This window comes from Leucopleurus acutus (assembly GCF_964270905.1).
Source record: "Leucopleurus acutus genome assembly, chromosome: 1".
NCBI lineage: Eukaryota > Metazoa > Chordata > Mammalia > Artiodactyla > Delphinidae > Leucopleurus > Leucopleurus acutus.
In genome coordinates this window covers 35,625,352-35,650,835 of record NC_139142.1, presented here as the reverse complement: position 1 = coordinate 35,650,835, position 25,484 = coordinate 35,625,352, and the positions used below count along the sequence as shown (strand labels likewise).

Genomic DNA, 25,484 nt, shown 5'->3' with positions numbered 1-25,484 from the left:
TTAGTTTACTTTGCAGGAAATTGAGCATGTTGTAATTGAAACTATTACACAGGATGGGAAAGTATCTTAACAATCATTTTATTAATTTAGAGGAAGAATTGTCAAATTATAGCCTCAGGACCAAATCTGGCTCATAGCCTGGTTTTGTGAATAAAGTTTTATTGGAAGACACACACATTTTTTTTTTTTTTTACATCTTGTCTATGGCAGCTTTCCTGCTACAAAAGCAACAGAGGCCCACAAAGCGTATAATATTTACTGTCTGGCCCTTTATTGAAAAAAGTTTGCTGACCCTTGGTTTCGACCGTTGTGTAAGAGTTGTGCCAAAATTTTCCTCTGATCTTTTTCCAAGTATGAAGAAGAAATTTAAGAGGGGACAGGAGGTGACAGTAGAGAGAACAAAAAGGTAATATTCAAATGCTGTCACCAATGTATTTCTCTCCCTTATGTTAGTCTACCTATTTCTTTGCTATGGGTATCCAATTTCCCCTGATCTCTGACGTGCTCTGTGTTGGGATATAAGTGCACATAATTGGCCTGGGGCGGGGGGCGGTGCTGGGGAGTATGTTCTTCTCAACAGTAAAGATTTACTATAGGAATGAATCTCGGCTGCTAGAGACTACACTGTTGAATTTCACAGTCTTGATAGAAAATAAAAAATGAGTACCAGCATCAGTGTGAGCATCAATCTTTATGAAGAATTTGACTCTCTTCTTATGACTTTGTGTAATCCTGTGATGAAATACAAATAAGTTAGACCCACAATGTTGTTTGCTTTTTATAGGTCTATAATGACGGATTTATACTACCTCAGTCAAACAGATGGAGCAGGTGATTGGCGGGAAAAAGAGGCCAAAGATCTGACAGAGCTGGTCCAGCGGAGAATAACATATCTTCAGGTAAGAAGGTTAGGTTAAGAAATTAACTTGAGTGAAAAAAAGGAGAATCATAATAAAACTAAAAGTAAGAGTTGCTGTTGGTTTTTAGTCTTCCTAGCCCTCACTTTTTGAAAGTATTTGTTCACTCATTTTACCTATTTATTCAAAAAGACTGTATGTTACTCCTTGAGTGGAATACAAAGATAGCTAAAAGAAGGTCCCTGCCCTAAAGGGGGCTACTTCTGACACACGGACATACAAAAACTACAGTGCAAAATAGGAAGTGCTGCATTTATGTGAGAGATTAGATGAAATGCTCATTGGAGGAACCTGTCAGGGATAGCTATGTGGAAAAGGTATTATTTGAACTGAGCTGTAAAGGATAATTAGGCAGGATTTACACACCCAGAAATGGAGAAGAGCATACTAGCTGGAGCATATGATGTAAGTAATGGTCCATACCTGGGAAAGAACAGTACAGGAACCCAATGAGAAATAGAATATTTTAGTTTGTCTGGAGTTTTGGTTGTGCGAAAAGGAGGGTTGGAAAAGGTAGGTTTGGGAGCCAGATTGCAGAGGTCCTTGGGTACAGGTTAAGCTTTATAGTGCATAAGCAGTAAATGGTTGCTGAACGATTTTATTTATTGTATAAACATCATTATAACAACAAATGGGAAATATAAATCAAGGGTAAACTCCAAGTCCCAGGCCCTTTAAAATATATTCTCTTCATTTTTTGTGTGTGTTCTCTTCTAGCTCTTATTACTATGCTTACCCAGTGTTACATATTTGTAAGGATAGTATTGATTTACTTTTAAATTTTGTTTTTTGCTTAATATGCCATAAGCTTTTTTCTATTTTGGAATCACAACCTGCTTTTGAAAGATTTTTATACATAAGAGTGGCATGATGAGAGTGCTGCTTTAGTGATATTAATCTGAAAAGTAGTATTTTGCTTGAACTGGATTCATTGTAAGAGACTAGAAGCAAGGAGAGCGTTTAGGATACGAGGACCATACTGAAGCTGAGAAATACTGAGGTATGTGGCAGTTTGCATTGGAAGTGAAGAAACAAATTTGAGAGAGTTTGGGAAGATCAAATTGATAGGCCTATCCAAGTAGCCGAAGGAGCTGGAATGAATGGGGTAATGTGTCATTAACTGAAAAGAAACTTAAATCAGGGGAAAACAGTATATTAGTAAATAGAATTTAACACTCCAAATGCTTGAAGTTGAAATGATCGTGCTCATCCTTTTCTAGTACTATTGATGGTATATATACTTTCTGTGTATAATCACTCTGTTTTCCTTTTAAGGTTAAGGTGCTTTATAAAAGCAAAATAATAGCCAGTGACTTTATTCTGTATATTTTAAGATGCACATTTTCCTATACTTAAATAGGAAAAAGCAGAAAATCAGGTGTTTCAAGAGTTCGTTAAAAACGAAACTGATCTTGGCATGATTTCTTGGTCTCATACCCCCATGGCCATTCATCAGAGGTGTCTGTAGAATGAGAAACACTTGCCTCCTGTAGGGAAGAGGTAATTATCTCCTATCAACTAGAACCTCATTCAATGAACTGTAAACAGCTGGTGGCTCAGAACTATCATCCTCATTTGAAATGGAAATAACTCTGGTTTCTGAGTTTCTTCCATTTCCACATATTCATTAAATTTTCACACCACAAAAGTTATATTTAAACTATGATTTGGCCATAGTTTAGCACCACCCCCAACCTGCCAGTAACAAGTACCTGCCACTTGCTTTAGTTTCTTTTTTCCTCTTGGTTTTTGAGTGGCCAAGTGTTTTCACCAGTAGTGTGAATTTCATCTTCTATGTGCTGATTTCTGTGGTTCTGTTTTAGAGAATTTCACTTGTAAATCATGCTAATGATTTAAAACTATATTGGCTTTTTAAATCTTTCAGACTTACAGTAAAACATTGTTTCACATGGACCTTAACTTCAGTTTCAAATATTAATTAAGAAATGCTTACTTTCATGCTTTTCTTTTTTTATATTGGAAAAGAAAATGCAATTTTTAATATTAAAGGAGATGGGGAAAATCTCAATAGGAAAAGCCATATTTTAGAAAAATATTTTCCTTTAAATATTCAATGTATTTACAATCATTTTTTCCATTTTTGAGGTTAAGAACTGTATTTGTAACATATGATTTTTCAGAGATTAAAGATGCCAGTCACTCTTCAACTTCTCTGGATGGAGGTGAATAAGGGTCCTTTCACCCATTCCAACAAAATTAAAAATACGTATTTGTAAGGAATGCTTTCTGACTTGAATTTTTATTCCTTTAAAAAGAATGATTTGTCACTGGTTTAACTAATTGGATTAGAGAGTTTAATCAGAAGAGTTGAGCTATTTATACAGATTTTTTTAGAGTGATTACATTTTTCCATTACATGTTTTATTGATATTCAAATCTACTGGTGTTTCCATACCTTTACTTTAAGTGAAATACTACTGTAAAAAGACTATTTAAGCAACTTAGATTCTGAAAGACTTCAACGGGGCTTAGAAAATAAATAGTATACTAGGAAATAAAGCTAAAAAGGGGGATAAAGGAGAAAATCTTTGACTTTTGGTACCTGTATTCAAAATAAAAATAAGCACTTCATATAACTTATTGATGGAGATTTTAGAAGGCTCTCCTTACTTAGCCATCAGCCAGCTGTTATATAAAGATGGTAATAATTTGTATCTAAGTAGAAAATAATAGGGAAAAGATATAATAAAAGCCAATATTTTTAACATTTTTAATCTCTTTGGGAGATTTTAGTCATTTAAATACCTTATTGTATTCTTGATAAATAATTCAGATAATTTTATAATTTACTTTCAATTGGTTTGTATAGTTGAAAACATTTTCAGTTTTACTAGATTTTTACTTATACTCATGAAAGTTATTGTCACTTCTCATTATCACCAACAAGCATTTTTTAGAAACGCTGATTTGTTTAAGGTATAATGCAAGACCTAGTACAAAGAAAAAAGCCTAGATTAAACCCTTGTTGCCTGCCATATAAAAATTAATTAAATTTTAAAAAAAGAAGTTTGATTTCCAGAAGTGGGGAGGAAAAAAAACCCTTGTCTTGATCCATAATAAGCGTCCTTTAAATCTAAGCCTTTCTTTCTGCGGTTATCCAGTCCTTTGAATTGAGCAAATATCATTATGTCTCATGAAAATCCTGCTTGATTTACAATCATATAGTACAGTTAAGTTTGGTCTCAATTTTAGATTTCCATTCATTTATTATCATATACCTTGGTTTTACTTGGGAGAAGCAATTTCACAAGATACTGGAAAATAAAAAGGAACTAGGGCAACTGGACTTCAGTGGGACAAAGTTCTGTGGTTGTCTTAAGATTATTTTCTCTTCAGAGTTGAAGGCCCTATGGCATGGTATAAAAAGACTAAAATGAGTAAAAGATTGTAATAATCTTACTGAAGACAACCCCAGGTATACTATTAGGCTCAAGTAGAATGGACCAAGTAATTCTCTTAAGGTCTTAATCTTTTATATGTTTATTTGAAAAGTTCTTCAACCATAAAGTGAACATGAAATACTGTTAAGTCTAAATATACCACAAAAAGGATACTTGTTCTTATATGAGAGCTGAACCAAGCAGGTAAAGTGGCACCTTGTTTGACCTCAGCTGAGAACTTGTGCTTCAGGAGGCTCCCAGTTTTCACTGTATTGCACATGTTCACAAGTAACCTGAAAGCACCTCAAGTATTGATTTTGAGGTTGCAAATAAATTTTAGCTAGTAGGCAATTTTGGAATCCAAAATTTATTTATAATGAAAAACATCCCAACAAATTATAGATTTTATGAAGTTGACAAATACCACAAACACAAAACTCCAGAAGAATAAAAATTTTTGTTAACTGCCTGACACTAGAATATTGTTTCCCCACATTTCTTGGCTGCGTACTCTTTGATTACAATTTGTAATATTTTCTATAAGGTGAATTGACAGTGATTTTGTAATATTTTTTATAAAGAAAAAGGGAAGATTAAATCAGATTTTTCTCTAGCATGGTTGATCAAAAAAGTTTTTTTAATTATTAATATTTGTGATACATAACATTTGCAACTTCACATACAGACATACGTTGTGTTTCTAGTACTGCTATAAGCTTGTGCCCTGCATACAAAGGAATTCATATAAATTCTGTTTCATGTGATTCTCATCAAAAAAAAGTATGCGACATATAATTGTTTTATGCTGCATTTTAAATTGTATACGCTACATTTTTGAGGTTATTAATGAGAGAAGAAAACTTTTGTGTGGACTAGGCATCACTGAGAACTGACTCCACTTCTCTTATTACCTGATACTTCTCATCCTGGGCACCATGGGGCACGTTCACATCACAGTGCAACCTCTTGCCCTGTACCTATGTTTATGTCACAAAAATAACTGTGCACAAAAGCAACCATGAACCACATACATGTATCCCTCTAAATCTAAACTAAGTGAATCCCCAGCTTAATTTTCCCATAAGAGGACCCCAGAAATGTTGAAGGCCACTTCATTTCCACCCAATACCGACACCAACACTGGGGAAGTGAAGTGGATGGGAGGGAGTTTCAAGTGGAAAGAGACATCTATTTTAACTCATTGTAGACAAATTTTGCAAATTTTGACCAGGTGAACACGCTACACAAGTCCCCCTCCTCCCAGGGCCTTTGAAGGGACCTGTGTAAATGAGCGTCCCTGAAGCATACTGTTACCGAGTCCAAGCTCGCTCTGCTCACTGCACGACAGACAAGTGAGCCAGAGACAAGGAATACGACTTTATTCGGAAAGCCAGAAGACCGAGAAGATGGCAGACTAGTGTCTCCGGAAAACTATCTTATTGGAGTCTGGTTGCCAGTTTCTTTTATAGAATCAGAGAGGTAGATGCGGTGAGGAAGTAAAGTAAAAGGGCCATTTGTGGGCTTCCCTGGTGACGCAGTGGTTGAGAGTCCGCCTGCCAATGCAGGGGATGCGTGTTCATGCCCCAGTCTGGGAAGATCACACATGCCACGGAGCAGCTGGGCCCGTGAGCCATGGCCGCTGAGCCTGCGCGTCTGGAGCCTATGCTCCGTAACGGGAGAGGCCACAACAGTGAGAGGCCCGTGTACCAAAAAAAAAAAAAAAAAAAAAGGCCCATTTGTCTTGCAAAACATCTCCTGACCAGCCTCAGTGAGGGGATGTGTTAGTTTCCTCTTTCTTGCAGCCATTCACAGGTGGACAGGGTCAGATTGTCTCCCTGTGAGTTGAACAGCAGAGGGGCAGTGTTCCCTGAGGCAGCCCATTTTGTATTATTATAATAACAAAAACAATGAAAAGCAAAGGTTAAAGTCAAAGAAACAGATCTAACGGAGTCCATTTAGCTCTTTCCTGTTACAATACATCTCAGTAAATCCACTCTGCCCACAAGAAAGCTCTTCTCATTGAAGTAGGAGGGAACCTGAAGTCCCTTTAGGGGGTTCTCAGTCCTGCTCCAGAGACGTAAGATTACCCAAGAACACTAACAGTAAGAAGCCTGAAATAGAGAAAGACATTGCAAAATTAGATGAAAAGTGATAGATGCTGACTGTTAAGATTGGGTGGGTTCTGTCTCAAGTACATAGATACAATAAAGACTACGTTGCCTCCAGTTAAAATTTTGCTTTAATTTGATATTGGAACAGCAGCTTTCCATTAAAGAGTGCTAAACTCTGACTAGGACTTTCACTTTCACTCTTCAGCACTCCCTGGAGTATGCAGCACTTTCTCAAATTGACCATCTTATAATTATCAGCCTCTGTTAACTGACTGCCTACAACTTTTGCGAAAGGCAGCTATGCTGTAGGTGTGAGTACTGGTTACCGTAGACCAAAACTGAGTGGCCTATCCCCTGACTTTTTCTGTCTGTTCAGTACGCCTCACTACACCTTCTGCTCCCTCCCCGTAACTGCTTAGCTCAGGATAGAGTATTGACTAAGGATCGAAGATCAAATAAGTCATAAGTAGGGCTCAGTGATGTCATAAAAGCATACAACTACATGTCTGTGCAATTAATTATAATATATATAGATACGCTCTGATCCTAGAACATGGGCATGATAGTTCTCACACATCCATTATGGTACTGTGATAGCCTTTCTAAAAGAGCTTGGATGTTTGAGTGCTTGGATGTGTTATGTGGAATGCGATCATAAATCTGACCTACCTAAACCAAAAATGCCAGTTGTGATAAATATCAGGGGGTGGTGTATGCGACTTGCATAGCTCACATCACTTCAAAAACCCATCTGAGAAAGGTTTGCACTGATTCTTGTTTCTCTATGGAAAATTGAGTCATTCAAGTCATTACGTTGGTGTTATACTGGGCTCAAGGTTTGGGTCAGGCATTTTGAAAATAGATGATGAAACATCCAGATATCTCAAGGTCTCATTAAAGACCTTAAATTGGGAAGGCGAAAGGGAGCAGATATTTCTTCTTGTTCTTCTGGTGCATTAAAGGAAGTTATGAGGATGAAGAATGTTTGCAAGCTGCCATTTCTAAGCACTTTCTGTATTGCTAGGTATTATGCAAAGTAACTCTCATGAGGCAGGTGTTGTTTTATACTCAGTAAGCAGAATAAATTGAGGATTAGAGAGGTTTGTATAACTTGCCTAGTAAATGGCAGAGGGAAAAGGAAGAGTCTTAACTCCAAGTCTTTATATTCACCATTTAAGAAGTAGTTTGAAGAGCCAGTGTTTGTTTTTTCTTGGTGGTTTGTTGAAGGTGACTGACTGGGTATAAGCTTCAGGGCTGCTTGTAATATTGGCCCGTGAAGCCACATCCTCTTTTGCATTTACCCATCACTAGCAAATGGGACCTTGCTACAGAAACCTTGACAATTAGGTTTCTCATGTACTTAGTTAATAAATGTTTTGTGCTGGTCTCAGCCTATTAGAAAGCAGTGTTGTGGTTGGACTGGCCCTTGTGGTTCTTACTATGATTGCAAGACACCCATTAGCAATAATCATCAGGAAACTGAAATAAATAAAGGTTTATTACTTACACGACCTGGGAATTACATAGCACACCTGGAGCCACACAGCCAGGTTGTGTGTGTGTGTGTGTGTGTGTGTGTGTGTGTGTGTGTAGAGAGAGAGACAACGTGTGGGCTTGGGGTTCTGATTTTTAGGGCCTTCAGGAGTTCACTCTTTATTGGCAAATATAAAACAAAAGAGCAGGAATTTAAAGCAAGGGGAAGGGAAAAAACAAGTGGCCCAAATGGTCAGTTACTGAAATCAACCGAGATCTCTAAAACAAAGGAGCCTGGGGGGGGTGGGGCACTGTGGGTCTTTAGCTAGTCCTGAGGCTGCACTGTATTAATTGGAAATACCCCTCTTTGAATTGGATGCTTTGGCAGTCAAAGCTGAAGACAGGTACTTGCCTTTTATGGAAAGAAAAGCTAACTGTCAGGGTTTACATTAAAATAGAGGAAAGTGAGGTATAACTTTTAAATAGCTAAATGAGTAGGACCATAAAACGTGAAGTTTCCAGACATGGATTCTGCTTGGGGGGTGTGTGTGTGTGTGTGTGTGTGTGTGTGTGTGTGTTTTCCACTTAAGATGATTGTCTTCGTCATTATCATTATAAGAGATTACCAGTTGTGCAAATACACAGAAATTTGCAAAAGTCAGTAGAGAATATAAATTTCTTTTTTCAGGAATGAACAAATCTGAAGAAAATAGGAGGTTGGTAATATGGAAATCCTATGGAAAGTGTCATTATTGTCTTTGATCGTAACAGTTGTCATGAGAGGTGATTTTCTCTCTGGATTATAAAAAGTTTAACTCAGTTGTGGTAGAATATAGAATTATGTGCTAAGTAGATTAAACCTCAGAGGTGTGAGTAGAAAGCCTGATTATTTCACAGAAGAAATTAAACATATCCTAACCTGCCCATTATATCTATCATGCATCTTTCTTTCCAGCTGGTAAAAAATGAATATCAGTTGTTCCCATCCAGTTTTCAGTTTTGTTCTATATGTAGTAGAACAAATCCTTTAATATTCCAAGTATATTTATGGACTAGTGTTACCAAACCAAACTTGGGTCTGCTCACCTGACACACAGCAAAGCCAAACTAGTGACGCTGGGTTGTGGTGAAAGAAAGTACAGCATTTATTGCAGGGTGCCAAGCAGTGTGTGAATGGGTAGCTCGTGCTCAAAAAACCTGAACCCTCCAATGGCTTTCTGGGGAGGGTTTTTAAAGGCAACATTTGGGGTGATGGTTGCAGCTTGTGGACTTTCTTGTGATTGGTTGGTGGTGAGGTTTCAGGAATCTCAATCATCAATCTTCCTGGTTGCAACTAGTCTGGAGTCTGTGTGCTTGTGGTCACCATCTACCACCTGGGTGAGAGTCTTAGTTTTTGCAGAACAACTCAAAGATATGCGTCAGATTGTTATGTATATATCCCTTCAGGAGGAACTATGGCTCTGTTTTACAATCATTACTTTCCTTGATGCTTTGTTTCTGCTTTCCCTCACTTCCCTGATTAGTAACTGTTTTGAGTCTGCTCTTTGGAACTGGGAAGACCTAGGAGACTAAAACCTTTTTATACAAACAAGAAATGGGGGACAAAGAGGGTTGTTAGTACCAGGGAGGGCCCCACAGGGTCCTGCTCAGTTTCAGTTCCCCTTTTCTTTGATACTCCTCAATCCTGAGGGGGAACATGGGCAGAACAAAAAAGGAATACAGTTTTGGATAGAGAAGTTAATCATACATTTGGCAGGGGAACTTGGTTTCAAGGGAACTCAGTTTCACTAGGTAAAACTAGTCGTCAGAAAGATGAGTCTAGATTTTAGCAGCTCACACATCAGGAAAATAATGCTGCTTGTTTAAATAGAAAGTAATGTGGGCATTGGAGAATCTCCTTCGGTTTATTGAGGGACTAAATCTATGTGACTCACAAATGATAAGAGGTCTCAGAAATTTTCTCAAAGTAGTGTTACTGAGTCCAAGCTCACTCTGCCCGCCGCATGACAGGCCAATAAATCGAGAGACGAGGTGTTGAGGCAAGGAATATGACTTTATTCGGAAAGCCCGCAGACTGAGAAGATGGCGGACTAGGGTCCCCCAAAAAACCATCTTATAGGGGTCTGGATGCCAGTTTCTTCTATAGAATCAGAGAAGGAAGTAAAGTAAAAAAGGCAGAATAGAGAGGGAGAGGCAGGGAAGAAGTAAAGTAAAAAGGGCCACCAGTCTTTTTTTTTTTTTTTTTTTTTTTTGGCAGTACGTGGGCCTCTCACTGTTGTGGCCTCTCCCGTTGCGGAGCACAGGCTCTGGACGCGCAGGCTCAGCAGCCATGGCTCACGGGCCCAGCTGCTCCACGGCATGTGGGATCTTCCCGGACCAGGGCACGAACCCATGTCCCCTGCATCGGCAGGCGGACTCTCAACCACTGCGCCGCCAGGGAAGCCCAGGCCACCAGTCTTGCAAAACATCTCCAGCCAGTCTCGGGCTGGGATGTGTTAATTTCTTCTTTCTTACAGCCATTCACAGGTGGGCAGGGTTCCCTGAGGCAGGCCATTATGTATAATTATAATAATAAAAGCAGCAAAAAGCAAAGGCGAAAGTCAAAGAAACAGATCCAACATGGAGTCAAAATTATCTCTTCCCTGTTACAGTAGAATACAGAATAGAAGAAGATATAATTTCCTATATCCTTAGGGAGCATGTATTCCTACCCATCTTACCTGATTTTGGTTTTCCTTTTGCCACACTATTTTTACAGATTTTACTGGCTTAAACCAGAGGTCAGCAAATTACTGCACTCCAGCCAAAACCACATCAACTGCTTTTGTAAATAAAGTTTTATTGGAACATAGCCATGCACATTTGTTTATATATCATCTATGACTGCTTTCAGGCTACAGTGGCAAAGTTAAATAATTGTGCCAGAGAAAATGTGGCCTGCAAAGCCAAAGATATTTACTATGTGGTTCTTTACAGGAAAAGCTTACCAACCGTGGCCTAGACAGTGATGGAAGTAATTCTTAAATATCTTTGCCTTCTATTTACCTTTATTTCTTCCTCTGATTCCTTCAATTATATATGAACTCTTGTCTGTATTTGAGATGTCAGCTCTCTGGGCATATCCCATTGTCAGCCACCTGCTGAAGATCCTGTCCCAAACAATTAGTTATTTTTCCCATTCATTAGATCATGGGACTGGATATGAACGGTCTGTAAGGATGCAGGAATATATACTCTCTGCTCTGTCACAAACTTTGGGCACTATCTGTTCACTTAAAATCATTATTAAGAGCACGGTGATCCTCTTAAGACATAGTAAGGAATAACGTTAATGATAGCGAACCTTTCAAATGCAAAATGATGCCTGCTTAAATACTGGAACAAAATCTTGATTTATTCTGAATAATATCAGGGTCTACAAGAGGGGATTTGAAGCATCTGTGCTAATGAAATCAGTTTTCATTGTACTTTATCTTCAATTTCTTGCATGTTGGAGGTGGAGAGGGAATGAGGGTTAGTAACAGTTTTCCTTTAGTTCATAATTTTCTTCTGTTTTACTCTATATTAAAGCTCTGATGGTTTATTTGGGCTATTGTTGTCATGCTATCACAAGAGGCTCTAATAGCCAAAGAGATTAAGATGCAGATAGAAAAAGAAGCACCTAGAGATTTCAATATGGAGAAGTAGGGGGTCACTGAGTATATCTGAATGGATAGAGACAGGTCATTATTTTCACCATTGTTTGTTACTGATTTCTCTCAACTATTTCATGTCTTTGCCATAACAATTGCACTTTTACTGCATTCTCTTTTTATTGTCATAACCACTGTTCATTGTTAAACAAAATACATCACCTATACAAATTCAGTATTTTTATATATCTTCACACCGTTATTTCTTCTACCAAGCTGATGCATATCAGAGGCTATCTAGGATGCTTGGAAGAATTCTAGTTAACCTTCTGACAATAGAATAGTCCTGTGGCTTTGGACGCTTCTCTTGCTCAGATCTACCTGAGGTTGGTGGGTTTTTGTCTGTTTGCTTGTTTGGAGGTTTTTTTGTTTGTTTATGTGCTTTATTTTGAATTTTGGTCTGAATCCTCTCCACCTGGAGTGATTAAAGGCGGCTGGACTTACTGGGTTTAGAAGTATGAGGGCTAGCAGAGGAGACCATATCTTGAAGCTGCAAGTATCATCAGAAATAAGGAGGGGCTGTTATAGTATGCCATGTGAGAGGACTGATTATATGTAAGGGGTTAGGGGCAGGATAGATACTATGTTTGGCTTTGCAACCAAAGACCTAGTGCCCTGCCTTTCCTATTTATATAATTCATGAAAAAGGAAATAAAGCTGAACCCTAAGAGAAAGCTTTTATGTATAAGGAATCCTTCCTGTGTTTAAAGCCTACATCCTATAGAGGCTTTGAATGATCTCTTCATGTCCACTACTAGAGTTCTTTAATTCAAACAAATGTTATGTTTTCCTTTTACATAGGACGATACAGTGCCATATTATTTTCAAGTTTAAACTTGTTGAAAAAAATTAGTTTACCATTGTTTTATTGATTGATTGATGGCTGCGTTGGGTCTTTGTTGCTGTGCGCTGGCTTTCTCTAGCTGCGGGAGGAGGGCTACCCTTCGTTGCGGTGCACGGACTTCTCATTGTGGTGACTTCTCTTGTTGTGGAGCATGGGCTCTAGGCGCGCGGGCTTCAGTAGTTGAGGCGCACAGGCTCAGTAGTTGTGGCTCGTGGGCTCTAGAGCGCAGGCTCAGTAGTTGTGGCGCACAGGCTTAGTTGCTCCGCGGCATGTGGGATCTTCCCAGACCAGGGCTCGAACCCATGTCTCCTGCACTGGCAGGCAGATTCTTAACCACTGCGCCACCAGAGAAGCCCCAGCTTACCATTTTTAAAAGGAACTTATACGATCAAATGCCTCTGGAAACACAAAGTCATCCGTTTGCCAATAAGTAAGTAGCATTATAGATACGAGTTAAATATGCATTAAATGTTTGAGAATATCTTGGCCTTAAAATACAGGCTTCTGTTTCTGGATAAGATATAGTAAATACATTATACCCTATTCTTCCTGTTAATTGCAACTGAAAAAAAAAATCCTATACACAGTGATTTTCTTGTGTTTCGTTTGTTTGCTTGTTTGTTTTGCCTCCTGTATATTCTGGGTGGGGGTGCTGGAGAATCCTCCAAACTAGAAATTTCAGTGGATGGAGCTGCAAAAAGCCCCATTTTGATTATATCTACCCTATCACAAGTGAGCATAATGAAAAATGTTTCACCACTTCTCCCCTCAGGTGTCACAGTTGTAGAGGACGAGCAGATAGCCATGTCCTCCATACCTGCCCTGCCCCTACCTCTCCCAACTAGTGTTACAACTGCAGAGACTTTGGGCAAAGCCTTGTTCACCATCGCCACACTGCAGTAATGAGGCAGTTCCCATTTCCCTCCGCTAGAGTAGAGGGAGGGTTGTGAAGAGGAGGGAGCTAGATAAAGGGACTTTTAGAATCTATGTTTGAAACCCTGGGCAGACCTCTGAATATCCCATGCATGAAACCTATCAGAATCAATACAGAAAAAGGTTTGAGAACTGAACTTAGGTATGATATACCACCCAGGCTTCAGACTGGCCTCTGGGTAGTCCACAAGTGGAACAGGACAAAAGAGCACTGAAAAGCCATTAATAATTAAATTGACATTTGAGCCACAGCTCATAAACGTGAGGTAGGAGTCCAAACAGTTTGACTGCCTACTAAAATAGATAATTTAAATAGAAAGCAGAGTATGATAATATTATGATAATATGATAATATTCATCATCATACCAAGAGCCAGGAAAATCGTAATTCAAATGACAAAGGATAATCAGCAGACACCACACTGAGATAGCACAGATGTTGGAATAACCTGACAAGGATTTTAAAGAAGCTATAATAATGAAAATGCTCCAATAAGCAATTACAGACTTGAAACAAGTAAAAAAATAGAAAGCCTCAGTAAAGAAATAGATGATACATGGAAAAACCAAACAGGAATTTTAGAACTGAAAAAATATAATAACCTCAGTGAAAAAAACTGACTCATAGTAGACTAGCTATAACAGGAGAAAGAATCACTGCACTTGACGTTAGATCAATGGAAATTATCCACTCCAGCAACAGAGAGAATAAAGATTTTTTAAAAAGTAAACAGGGCCTCAGGGATCTGTGGGGCAATAACAATTTTTTTTTTTTTATGTTTGTATCTTTGGAGTCTCAGAGAGAATTAAGAGTGAAGGATGGACGAAGTGGTTGAAAACTTCCTAAATCTGGCAAACCAACATATTCATCAAGTTGAGCAAACTCCTAAAGGGAAAAACCCAAAGTAATCCATTCCCAGACACTTTATAAGTAATTTGCTGAAAACTAAAGACAAAGAAAAAATTCTTTAAAGCAGCCAGAGCAAAGCAGTTCATTACCTGCAATGCATCTGAATCAGAAAACATGGAGGCCAGAAAGAAGTAGTAAGACATATTTAAAGTACCAAAAGTAAAGAACTATCAACCCAGAATTCTTCGTCCAGTGAAAATATGAGATGAAATTAAGACATTTTCAGAGGAAGGAAAACTAAGAGAGTTTTTTGCCGGCAGACTTGCTGTAAAAAAGGAAATTCTTCAGACAGACAGAAAGTGATGACAGAAGGAAACATGGACTATCAGGAATGAAAAATGTACAAATGAAAGAGTAGATACAGGGTAACTGACCAGTTTCCTCCCCTTAAGTTTTTTAAATGGATGGATGGTAAAAAGCGAAATTTATAATATTGTCTGATATAGTTTTCAGTGTAATTTTTTTTCATTCTCAGTTTTCCCTGAGATATAAAGGTAATTTTTAAGACGAAAGGGGAGAGAGTAAACAGACCTGAAAGTTATAGCAAGGTTTCTACATTCCACTTGAAACAGTAAAATGTTGGTATGAGTAAATTGTAATAAACTGTGTGTATATAAATTGTAACCCCCAGAGCAGCCATTTAAAATACTCTGTGACGGTATGTACTTACAAAAAAATAAAACACTATAGCCGAACCAAAATTTAATACTAAATGCAGTTCAAATCATGCACAGGAAAGCAGGAATAGGTGTTGGATTTTGTCAAATGCTTTTTCTTTATTAACTGGTGTGATCATGTAGTTCTTCTTTAAACTGTTAACGTGATTACATTGAATGAATTTTGAATACTTAGCCAGTTTTGCTTTTCTGGAATAACCCTACTCGGTCATGATATATATATATATATATATATATATATATATATATATATATATATATATATATATATATAAAAATGATAAAAAAATATGTTGACATATGATAAAAAAATGTTGACAGAATCCAACATCCATTCATGATGAAACACTCTGCAGACTAGGAATAGAAAGGACATTCTTCAATCTGTTAAAAAAAGCATCTTCAGGTAACAACCTACAGGTAATATCACACTTAATGGTGAGAGACTATTTCCATAGGCTTTTCCCCTAAAATTGGGAATGAGGCAAGGGTGTCTGCTCTTACCACTCCTGTTCAACATAGTAATGGAAGTTCTGTGCAGGGCAGTAAGGCAAGACATACATACTAGGAAGAAAGAAAATTGTTTGTATTTGCAAATGACATAATTGTCTGCATAGAAAAGTCCCAAATAATCTACCAAAAAACAACAACCACACGATAATAAAACTCTTAGGGCTTCCCTGGTGGTGCAGTGGTTGAGAGTCCACCTGCAGGGGACACAGGTTCGTGCCCTGGTCCGGGAAGACCCACACGCTGTGGAGCGGCTGGGCCCGTGAGCCATGGCCGCTGAGCCTGCGCGTCCGGAGCCTGTGCTCCGCAACGGGAGAGGCCACAACAGTGAGAGGCCCGTGTACCGCAAAACAGACAAACAAACAAAAAACTCCTAGAACATTTAAGTGAATTTAGCAAAGTCACAGGATATATGGTCAGCACACAAAAATTAATCATACTTCTACATCTCAGCAAGAAACAATTAGAAACCAAAATTTTATGCCATCGTGCCATTTACACTTATTCGTAAAAATGAAAAAGCAATACTTAAAATACTTGTGTAATGCTGATGAAGGAAGACCTAAATGAATGAGTGGACATATTGTGTTCATGGGTTGGAAGACTAAGCGTAGCAAAGCTGCCAGTTCTTCCCAATTTGATCCATAGGCTTAGCACAGTTCCCATCAGAACTCTAGCAAGTCTTTTTCTTCTTGTATGTATAGACAAATTGATGTCAAAATTTAAATAGAAAGGCAAAATAACTAAAATAGGTAAAGCAATTTTGAGAAAGAAGAATAAAGTTAGAGGAATCACACTTTCTACCTTTAAGACTTACAAGTAGAGCTAACATAATCAAGATAGTGTATGGTGTTGGAGGAAGGTTAGACATTTAGATCAGTGGAACAGAACAGAGTCTAAAATAAACCCACATAGGCACGCTAACTTCCTTTTTTTCCATTGAGGTGAAATTTACATAACATCAAATTAACCATCTTAAAGTGAACAATTCAGTGGCACTCAGTGCATTCACAAGGTTATGCAAGCGCTGCCTCTATCCAGTCCCCAAATATTTCATCAACTCAAAAGAAAACTCCATACCCGTTAAGCATTGGTTCTCCATTCCCGCATTTTCCCCTTCCCCCAGCCCCTGGAAACCACCAATATGCATTCTCTATGGATTTTCCTATTCTGAATATTTCATGTAAATGGAATCATACAACATGTGACCTTTTCTGTCTGGCTTCTTTCACTTGGCATAATATTTTCAAGTTTCATACATGTTGTAGCTTGTGTTAGTACTTCATTCCTTTTTATGGCCGAATAACATTCCATTGTATAGGTATACCAATATTTGTCCATTCATTCACTGATGGACATTTGAGCTGTTTCTGCCTTTTGCTATTTGAGCACTGCTATGATATGCCTCTACATGTATTTGTTTGAGTATCAGTTTTCAGTTCTTTTGAGTATATACCTATGAGTGGGCAATTGATTTTTAAGAGAGGTACAAAAGCAATCCAATGGAGGAAGCATAGTCTTTTCAATACATAATGTTGGAATCATTGGACATCTCATAAGCAAAAAATGAACCTTGACCTAAACCTCACACTTTACTTAAAATTTAACTCAAAATGGATAGTAAATCTAACAGATAAAATAAATGTGACATGTAAAACTATAAAGCTTTCTATATGTAAAACTATAAAGAAAATCTTTGGAATAAATCTTTGTGACTTAGGCTAAAAGTTCTGAAATGTGACACCAAAAGAATGGTTCATAAAAGAAAAAAAAGTAAATTGGACTTTTATCAAAATTAAAAACTTTTGATCTGAGCATGTTACCCTGTTAAAGAAGATGAAAAGACAGGCCATAGGCTGGGAGAAAGTCTTTGCAAATCACACATCCAAGAAAGGTCCTGTATCCAGAATGTATTAAGAACTCTCTAATCTCAACAGTAAGAAACAATCCAGTCAAAAAATGGGTAAAAGTTTTGAATAGACAACTTTACCAAAGGGTAAATATGGATAACAAATAAGCACACGAAAAGATGTTCAAAATCATAAACTATTAGGGGAATGCAACTTAAAAACATAATGAGATACCACTACACACCTATCAGAATGGCTAAAGTAGTGCTGAGCAACCAGCTCTCTCATAGATTCTTCATGGGAATATAAAATGGTGCAGCCATTCTGGGAAATAGTTTGGCAGTTTGCTATAAAGTTAAGCATGTCCTTACCGTGTGATTCAGCAGTTATACTGCTGTATTCTCATCCTAGAGAAATGAAAACTCATGTCCACACAAAAATCTGTACACTCACATACATGACAACTTAATTTGTAATAATCAAAACCTGAAAACAACCCAAATGTCCTTCAATGGGTGAATTAACTGTGGCACTTCCACATAGCAGAATACTACCCAGCAATAAGGAGGAATGCACTATTGATACACACAGTAAGTTGGATGGATCTTAAGAGCATTATGCCAAGTGATAAAAGAGATCATTGGTTCTGGAGAACAGAGATCACTGGTTCCCTGGGATTAAGGTTTGGGGAAGGGTGTGACTCTAAAGGGGATAGTGTATGAGAATTTCTTTGTTTTGATGCAGCAGTTTATATCCTGATTATGGTAATGGTTACATGAGTCTCTACATGTTTTGATAGTACTATACCAAAAAAAAAAATGAGTGCATGTAAAAACTGGTGAATCCAAATAAGGTCTATATTATAGTTAATAATGTTGTGTAATGTCTATTTCCTGATGTTGATAATGTACTGTGGTTAAGTAAGATGTTCTCATTGGGGAAAGCTGTGTGAAAGGTACACAGTAGCTCTACTGTTTTTGCCATTTATTAAGGGTCTTAAGTTATTTACAAATAGACAGCAAAAAAATGCAGAGTCTAAGATTTTCAAAAGTAAAGAAAATAACATGAATTGGTTAGAGCAGTGTTAAACTGAGGCAGTGAGAAAAGTGATCTTAACAGGTTGGGTTTTTTTAATCGAAATAATAATAACCAGGGATTCCAAAGAAATTTCTGCTCTGCTAATAGTGGATTCTCAGTGCATGGCTAGCTGCATGGAGAAGTGGAGCAAGCCTCTCTCCAGGAGAAAAAGTAGCAAGATTTGACATCTGGGTTAATTATTGTTGATGGTTTGATTTAAAAGCCAGTGAGTAGACAAGTGCAATCAGTACCATTTCTACCTTGAAGAATGACATTTTGCAGAATGGAAGAGCTGGCAAAACCGTGTAAGTTATTTTGACTTTTATTTAAGACAAAAAACAAAACACCTGCAGCAGCCTTTGCACAAGAACAAAGTTCCAGCCAGTGTTTCTCTTCTGTGTCTGCTATCTACTTTATTTTTGAATCCTGTGTAAGGCAGAGTTAACCATTCTGGAGCTTGCTTTTACTTTTCTCCTCCTTCCTCCTTCTCCCCTCTTCTTCCGCTGCCCACCCCACCCCCTCCTCCTCTTCCCTCTTCCCTCCTTCCTCTCTCTCTTCTCTCTTCTCTCTTCCGGCTTTCCCTCCCTTCTTCTCCTTTCCTCCTCCCTCTTTCCCATACTACTACTTCCTCCCCCCTTTTCCTCTCTCCCTCTTTGTTTTTTTAAGAGAGTGTCTGCCTGCCATAGCATGTCTGTATTTTGATTTTGAGGAGAGAACCCCATGAATCCTGTTAAGTAAAAAAATGATGGTGGGTGGAGGGCCTTTCTGGAATTCAACCTTAATTTTGTAAGCACGCTATTTTCAACCTGACCAGTTCAGCTGGTTCTGAGACCTGGGAATCAGGCTATAAACTTAGGGAGAAATGTTGAAGGTGCTTGAGGAGATAGATCTTCTATGCATTTATGTAGGATTGGCAGAATCTGGCTCCTCAGGTAACTTAACTTTTCTTCTCTAGCCTTGGAGGGAGTTGTGTTTACATTAGATTTTGAGTGAGAGAATTAAACTTGGATGCATCTCATTCTTTGTCTGCCTTCCCTTTGTGGCCCTTATGGAAGCAGACAGTATTACCAAGGTTGCTCTGATGTACTTGAACCTGAGATAGAGACTACCTGGAACACCCAGAGATGACAGAATACTGTCTCAAAGACCATTAGTAGAAGAAATTCCCCACATGCTTTCAACTGGATCTATCTTTTAAAAAATGGCTTCCAGACATTCAGTAGAGACTTCTAGGCAAAGAGCAGAAGTTTAAAAAATGCATTTAAAGTAAGCCAATTAATTGGCTTTACTTACCAAGAAGATGCTTGCCTCTTCTATAACTGTATAATAACTATCTACCTTTTGCTTCAATCCGTCAGGATAATAGCCTGTAAACTATGTATCTTGATATCTTTTCTCCATTAAGTTTATACTCTTGAAGTTTTATGAAATACCCCAAGGAAATTGATTTCCTGAAGCACTGGGTGGCCTACTTGTGGGTCAGCTATTGTGTTGTTCTTACTACTTAAAACAGATTGTTCTCTGCCAGAGGGGTGGAAAGCACCCCTCTGAAACTACCTTTAACTTTGCTATGAAAATATTCTTGTTTAATATGTTAAGAGACAGTGATTTCCGATCTTGGCTTTTAAAAATGAGAATGCTTTTTAACTTTCTCTTTCATGGTTAACTATGCCCAGAGTCTTTATTTTAATTACCACTGTGTAGTACTTCAGTTCTTTTGTTTGCTTCATTACATATTCTGCTTTGGTTTTGAAAATAATTTTAGAGAAATAAAATCAAATTGTTTCCAATACAATGAAGTGCTTTCACCACACTATTAATGAATCTTTTCCTCATTATTGAGAAGCTAGATGTTGCAAATCTTTTTAAAGCTAGATGTTGCAAATCTTTTTAAACAAGCAAATTAAAAACTGTTTAGTCATATGATTAGAGCAGACAAAGAGCAGAATAAAATTTAACTTACCTGGCTCATTCCTTTAGTGACCTTTCTTTATCGGAAATTGGAGCTATCTGTGGTTTAACTCCTCCCTATAGAAGGAATGTTATTAGAGAGGAGCTGGAAGGATCCCCAGGGTTCTGATTCTTAATCCTTAAATGTAAGACCTAAAACTCTAAAACTACTAGAAGAAAACAAAGGGGGAAAGCTCCTTGACATTTGATTTTTTTAGATATGACACCAAAAGCACAAGCAACAACAATAAAAAATCAACAAGTGGGGGCTTCCCTAGTGGCGCAGTGGTTGGGAGTCCACCTGCCGATGCAGGGGACGTGGGTTCGTGCCCCGGTCTGGGAAGATCCCACATGCCGCAGAGTGGCTGGGCCCGTGAGCCATGGCTGCTGAGCCTGCATGTCCGGAGCCTGTGCTCCGCAAGGGAAGAGGTCACAACAGTGAGAGGCCCGTGTACCGCAAAAAAAAAAAAAATCGACAAGTGGAACTAGATCAAACTGAAAAGCTTCTGTACAGCAAATGAAACAACAAAATCAAAAGGCAATCTATGGAATGGGAGAAAATATTTGTAAACTAGATGTCTGGTAAGGGGTTAACATCCAAAATGTGTAAGGAATTCAACTCAATAGCAAAAAACCAAATAACCTGATCATATTATGGGCTGAAAACCTAAACTGACATTTCTCAAAAGACATACAGAGGGTCAACAAGTATATGCATAGGTGCTCAACATCACTAATCATTAGGGAAATGCAAATCAAAACTACAAAGAGACATATCACCTTATAATTGTTAGAATGGCTATTATCAAAAAAGGCAAAAGATAATAAGTGTTGTGGAGGATGTGGAAAAAGGGAAACCTTTGTCCCCATTCTTGTTGGTGGAAATGTAAATTGGTATGGCCATTATGGAAAACAATATAGAGGTTCCTCAAAAAATTAAAAATAAAACTACCATATGATTCCAGCAATCCCACTTTTGAGTATGTTATCTGAAGGAGATGAAATCAGTATCTCAAAGAGATATCTGCACCCGCATGTTCATTGCAGCATTATTCAGTATAGCCAAGATATGGAAACAACTTATGGTTCTATCAGTGGATGAATGGATAAAGAAAATGTGTGTGTGTGTGTACAAACAGCAATGGAATGTTATTCGGCCATAACAAAAGAGAAAATCCTGCTATTTACAACAACATGGATGAGCCTGGAGGACATTATGTTACATGAAATAAGACACAAAAAAGACAAATACTGCATGATCTCACTTATATGTGCAATCTAAAAAATTTATAAAAGCAGAGAGCAGAACAGTAGTTATCAGGGTCAGGAAGGTGGGGGAAAGGGGGAGATGTTGATCAAATGGTACGAAGGTTCAGTTATGTGGATTGAATAAGTTCTAGAGAACTAATGTGCAGCATGGTGACTGTTGTTATTAATACTGTATTGTATACTTGAAATTTGCTAAGAGAGTTGATCTTAACTGCTCTCCCCACCAAAAAATAAATCGTAACTGTGTGAGATGATAGATATGTTAATTAGCTCGATGGTGGTGATCATTTCAGTGTTTACATATTTTTAAACATCATGCCGTACACCTTAAATATAATCAATTTTTATTTGTCAAGGATACATCCATAAATCTGGGGAAACAATGACCAGGTAAGTGCTCTGAGCCTGTGTTTCTTGCTGCATCTTGTATTGAAGACATCATGGGGGGCGGGGGGCGGATAAAAGCACTGGGCAATGGATTAAGAGACCTGAATTCTAAATTTTGGCTTGCCACCAATTAGTGTATTTTTGTGACAATGGATTTGACATCACCTTTGTCTCTGTACATGCAGTTCTTCTGAACTAATTGTTATTGAGCATTTTTTCTTTGCAAGAGACGCCTGGAGATATTATATCCAGTTTATATTGACTAAATGCTTTCTATTTGTTGTTGATTTAGGCTTTTTCTGCAGTGTTTTGGTCTGTAGTAACTGGGCAGATAAGTGAGGGAAATTACATTGCGGCTGGAAAATTTTCCTCTGAAGAGGCTTTAATTTGTATGGAAAATCTAGATAGTCCTGGCAAAAGGCTTTATCTGTGATTTAATTTAAAAGCCATGGAATCAGTACTATATTTTGTAATATTATATCATTAATTCACAATTACTACTAATTTACTAAGTGAAGGAAGTAGAAACCTCTAAATCCTAGCAGTGCCTAAGTAATATAATAATGCTTGTGGTTTACTAGTTGATTCCAAATTATTCTTTTTTAGCAAAGTAGAAATTAAACTGGCTTCCTTATTTGAAATATATCCAAGAGAGACTATTTTCATATTTGTAACCAAAGTAAAATAGATATTTTAGCATTTTGATGGTGCCTTTAGCGAATTACTAATCATTTAGGTTTAAGAGCTGCTGCTTCCTTTAATATACTGTGTTAGTTAGAGGAATATTGATTTAAATATACTTCCCAATGTTGACTTATAGGACAGTGAGAGCAAGTATAGTTTTCAGTTCTGTTGAGATAGGGTCATTCTTGGAAACTAACAGCATCATAAGAAATGCCTCAGATAGTGTTAAAATTTTTTTAAAGAGCTGAACAAAAGGAAACTGAATACAGAAGAACCCCATTTTATCTTAAGTCCTTGTTTCTTATATGTCCTATGGTGACAGCTTTGCTGCAGAATTATAACTGTAAAAATGTTACATAACATTGTTAGCTTACAAGGGCCCATGATTGGGCCACCTTGTAGCACTAAATGCAAAAAAGTAGTTCATTTATCCAGTGTGAAGTAATGTCTCTTGAGATTATGAGGATAAATGAGAAGTATGTTTGAATTAGTTTTGAGCATATAGCATGTATTTTAGCCTCATAGTGTCTCTGAGATGGAAGGATGGGTGAGCAGGAAGAGGTTATGGAGGGAGGTAATTTTTATCTCAATTTTAAATTACCAAATTGAAGCAGAATCACACAATTGAATTCATAACAGAGCTTGACTTAGAAAAAAAATTGTATCTTAAACCTCTGCAGTTCTTCAACTAGAACACGTTGTCTTAGGTAATTTTGACAAATTTGCCTCCTATTCTAAAGCTTAAATAACATCGTCATCGAAAGAAGCAAGAATGCATGTGCCTATTGATGAGTCTGACTTTAAGAAGGCCCTGTATACAAAAATCCTACGTTATAAATATAATATGTAGAGTTTATAAAGTAATTTTACCTTGCCCTTCACAATTATTCTTTGCAATATAGGCCTCCATTGAATAATGGAAAAAGTACATTTACTTAGCGTTTCATAAACACGATAAATTATATCTTAAAGATTTATTTTAAATGCGGTTTTATTCATAGCCCTTTCCAGTCCAGCTGAAAGTGACTTTTTTTTCCTCTTCCATTCCTTAATTCCTTGTTTACCATGGTCTTAAAACATTTAAATTGTCTATTGTAGTTATTTATGTATATAATCTCTTATTCTATTGGATTGTCATCTCCCAAGTTTCCTTGTATAAGTTAAGTGCTTAATAAATATTTATTAAATGAACAAACATTCGCCTATACTTGATCAGTGAGTGATACTCAAGGCAGAAGGACGGAGAAGTAGGACGCTCTCCCAGGGGACTTACAGGGTAGCATTTTCAATCTGTATTTCCCCATCTCCCACTCACGAATAAGAAGTGCTTCCTAGTGAGCCTAAATCTGCTTGGAGTGTATCATATTTCAAGTGTGTGTGTGTGTGTGTCTGAGAGAGAGAGAGAGATGAGTGGAAGGAGTACCATAAGACGGGAGGGAGGGGAAAGAGATAAAGCAATATAACATAGAACAAAACTATCTGCCTGCATTTTGGCGTTACTGGTAGAGAAATATACAAGAGAGTGATTAGGCACACAAGAAGCAAATGAAAAACAGCTATTCAGAAATAGCTACCCTGTTAAAGTGATAACATGATTAAAGTAAAGCTTCTTTTAGTGAGGCCCTTCTCTATATTATTGCTTATGGATGAGACAAACCTTCAAGCTTTTTGCAGACATCAACAGAAAAGTATAAAACCAGGATCAGTGGTAATTGACAAAGTCTATTTGGTAAGAAATTTGAGGATTATATATATGCATGTATGTATGTATAACAATGGCTCTGTTTCCCTTTTATAGACTCCCATAAATCTCTTACTTGTTGCTGCTTCATAACAGTGGCGGATAACAAAAACTTAGGTCAGATAAGGGGTTTTCTGTAAGGTTCCTTTCCATCAGAGTAAATCCCTATCCATCTGAGTTGTTGCTTTGTTTACCTTTTATATATCTGCTTGTTTTTTCTAGATCTTTGTTCTGACGAGCCTAATCTTGTGTTAGAAACACATATACTTTTTCTGTTTCTCGCTGTCTCTCTCCTATTTCTGAATCTTTTATGAGCAAGATCCTTTGAATTTTGCAGACTTTTAACTATTATTTCAGTAAGAAATCGGGCTGTGGCGCTGAGCTTTTTCAGTGTTTTGTTTAACTGTTATCATTCCAAACAGCCATTCATTTTCTCTTATCACTTCCTGCCTTAGACTCTTCCATTGGTTACCTTGTCTATGTAGACCTTTCTCATTCCAGAACCATACATAATAGATTTTTTTCCCCGTTCTCTGTGTTATCAATACATAACAGAATGATTTAATATATTCTCTCTTCAGCTTACTTTGAGACACATTAAGACTCTTGAATTACGCTTCATATCATAAATTACCCTCTTCTTTCTCTTAGTCCTCAGTTCTTGTGCTCGAAACACTGGGTTCTAATTAAACTCTCAAGAAACACAGTAGATGTATTTTTTTTTCATGCAGATGTGTCTTCTTTTAAGTAAAAAATCTACAGTTTGAAAACTTAAAGGTCATCTGTTTCAGTTATTATGTTCCTTTACTCTTTTTTCCTTTAAAAAATGTGAAGACTAATATAAGATATAATAATATGGGAAACTGGTTGTGAGGTATATGGGATCTCTGTACTAACTCTGCAATAATTCTGTACATCTAAAAGTAGCTGTAAAAGGAAATGTTTATTGAAAAATATATGAAGGACATTTTCATTCATATGAATTTTAGAGATATTCAAAGTGCTGTATTTCTTACAGTTCATGAAAAATCTGACAAATGTCGATATTCTTTTCTCTC

General features: G+C 37.4%; 1 protein-coding gene across 1 annotated transcript in view; it reads left to right on the top strand.

Moving 5' to 3' along the window:
* FUT8 (fucosyltransferase 8) overlaps positions 1 to 25,484 on the top strand; it is a 320,447-nt gene that overhangs the window by 234,462 nt on the left and 60,501 nt on the right. Inside the window, exon 7 of the mRNA XM_082833611.1 lies at positions 785 to 899. Within this exon, the coding sequence (XP_082689737.1) occupies positions 785 to 899 (115 nt within the window). The remainder of the gene's footprint in view (positions 1 to 784; positions 900 to 25,484) is intronic.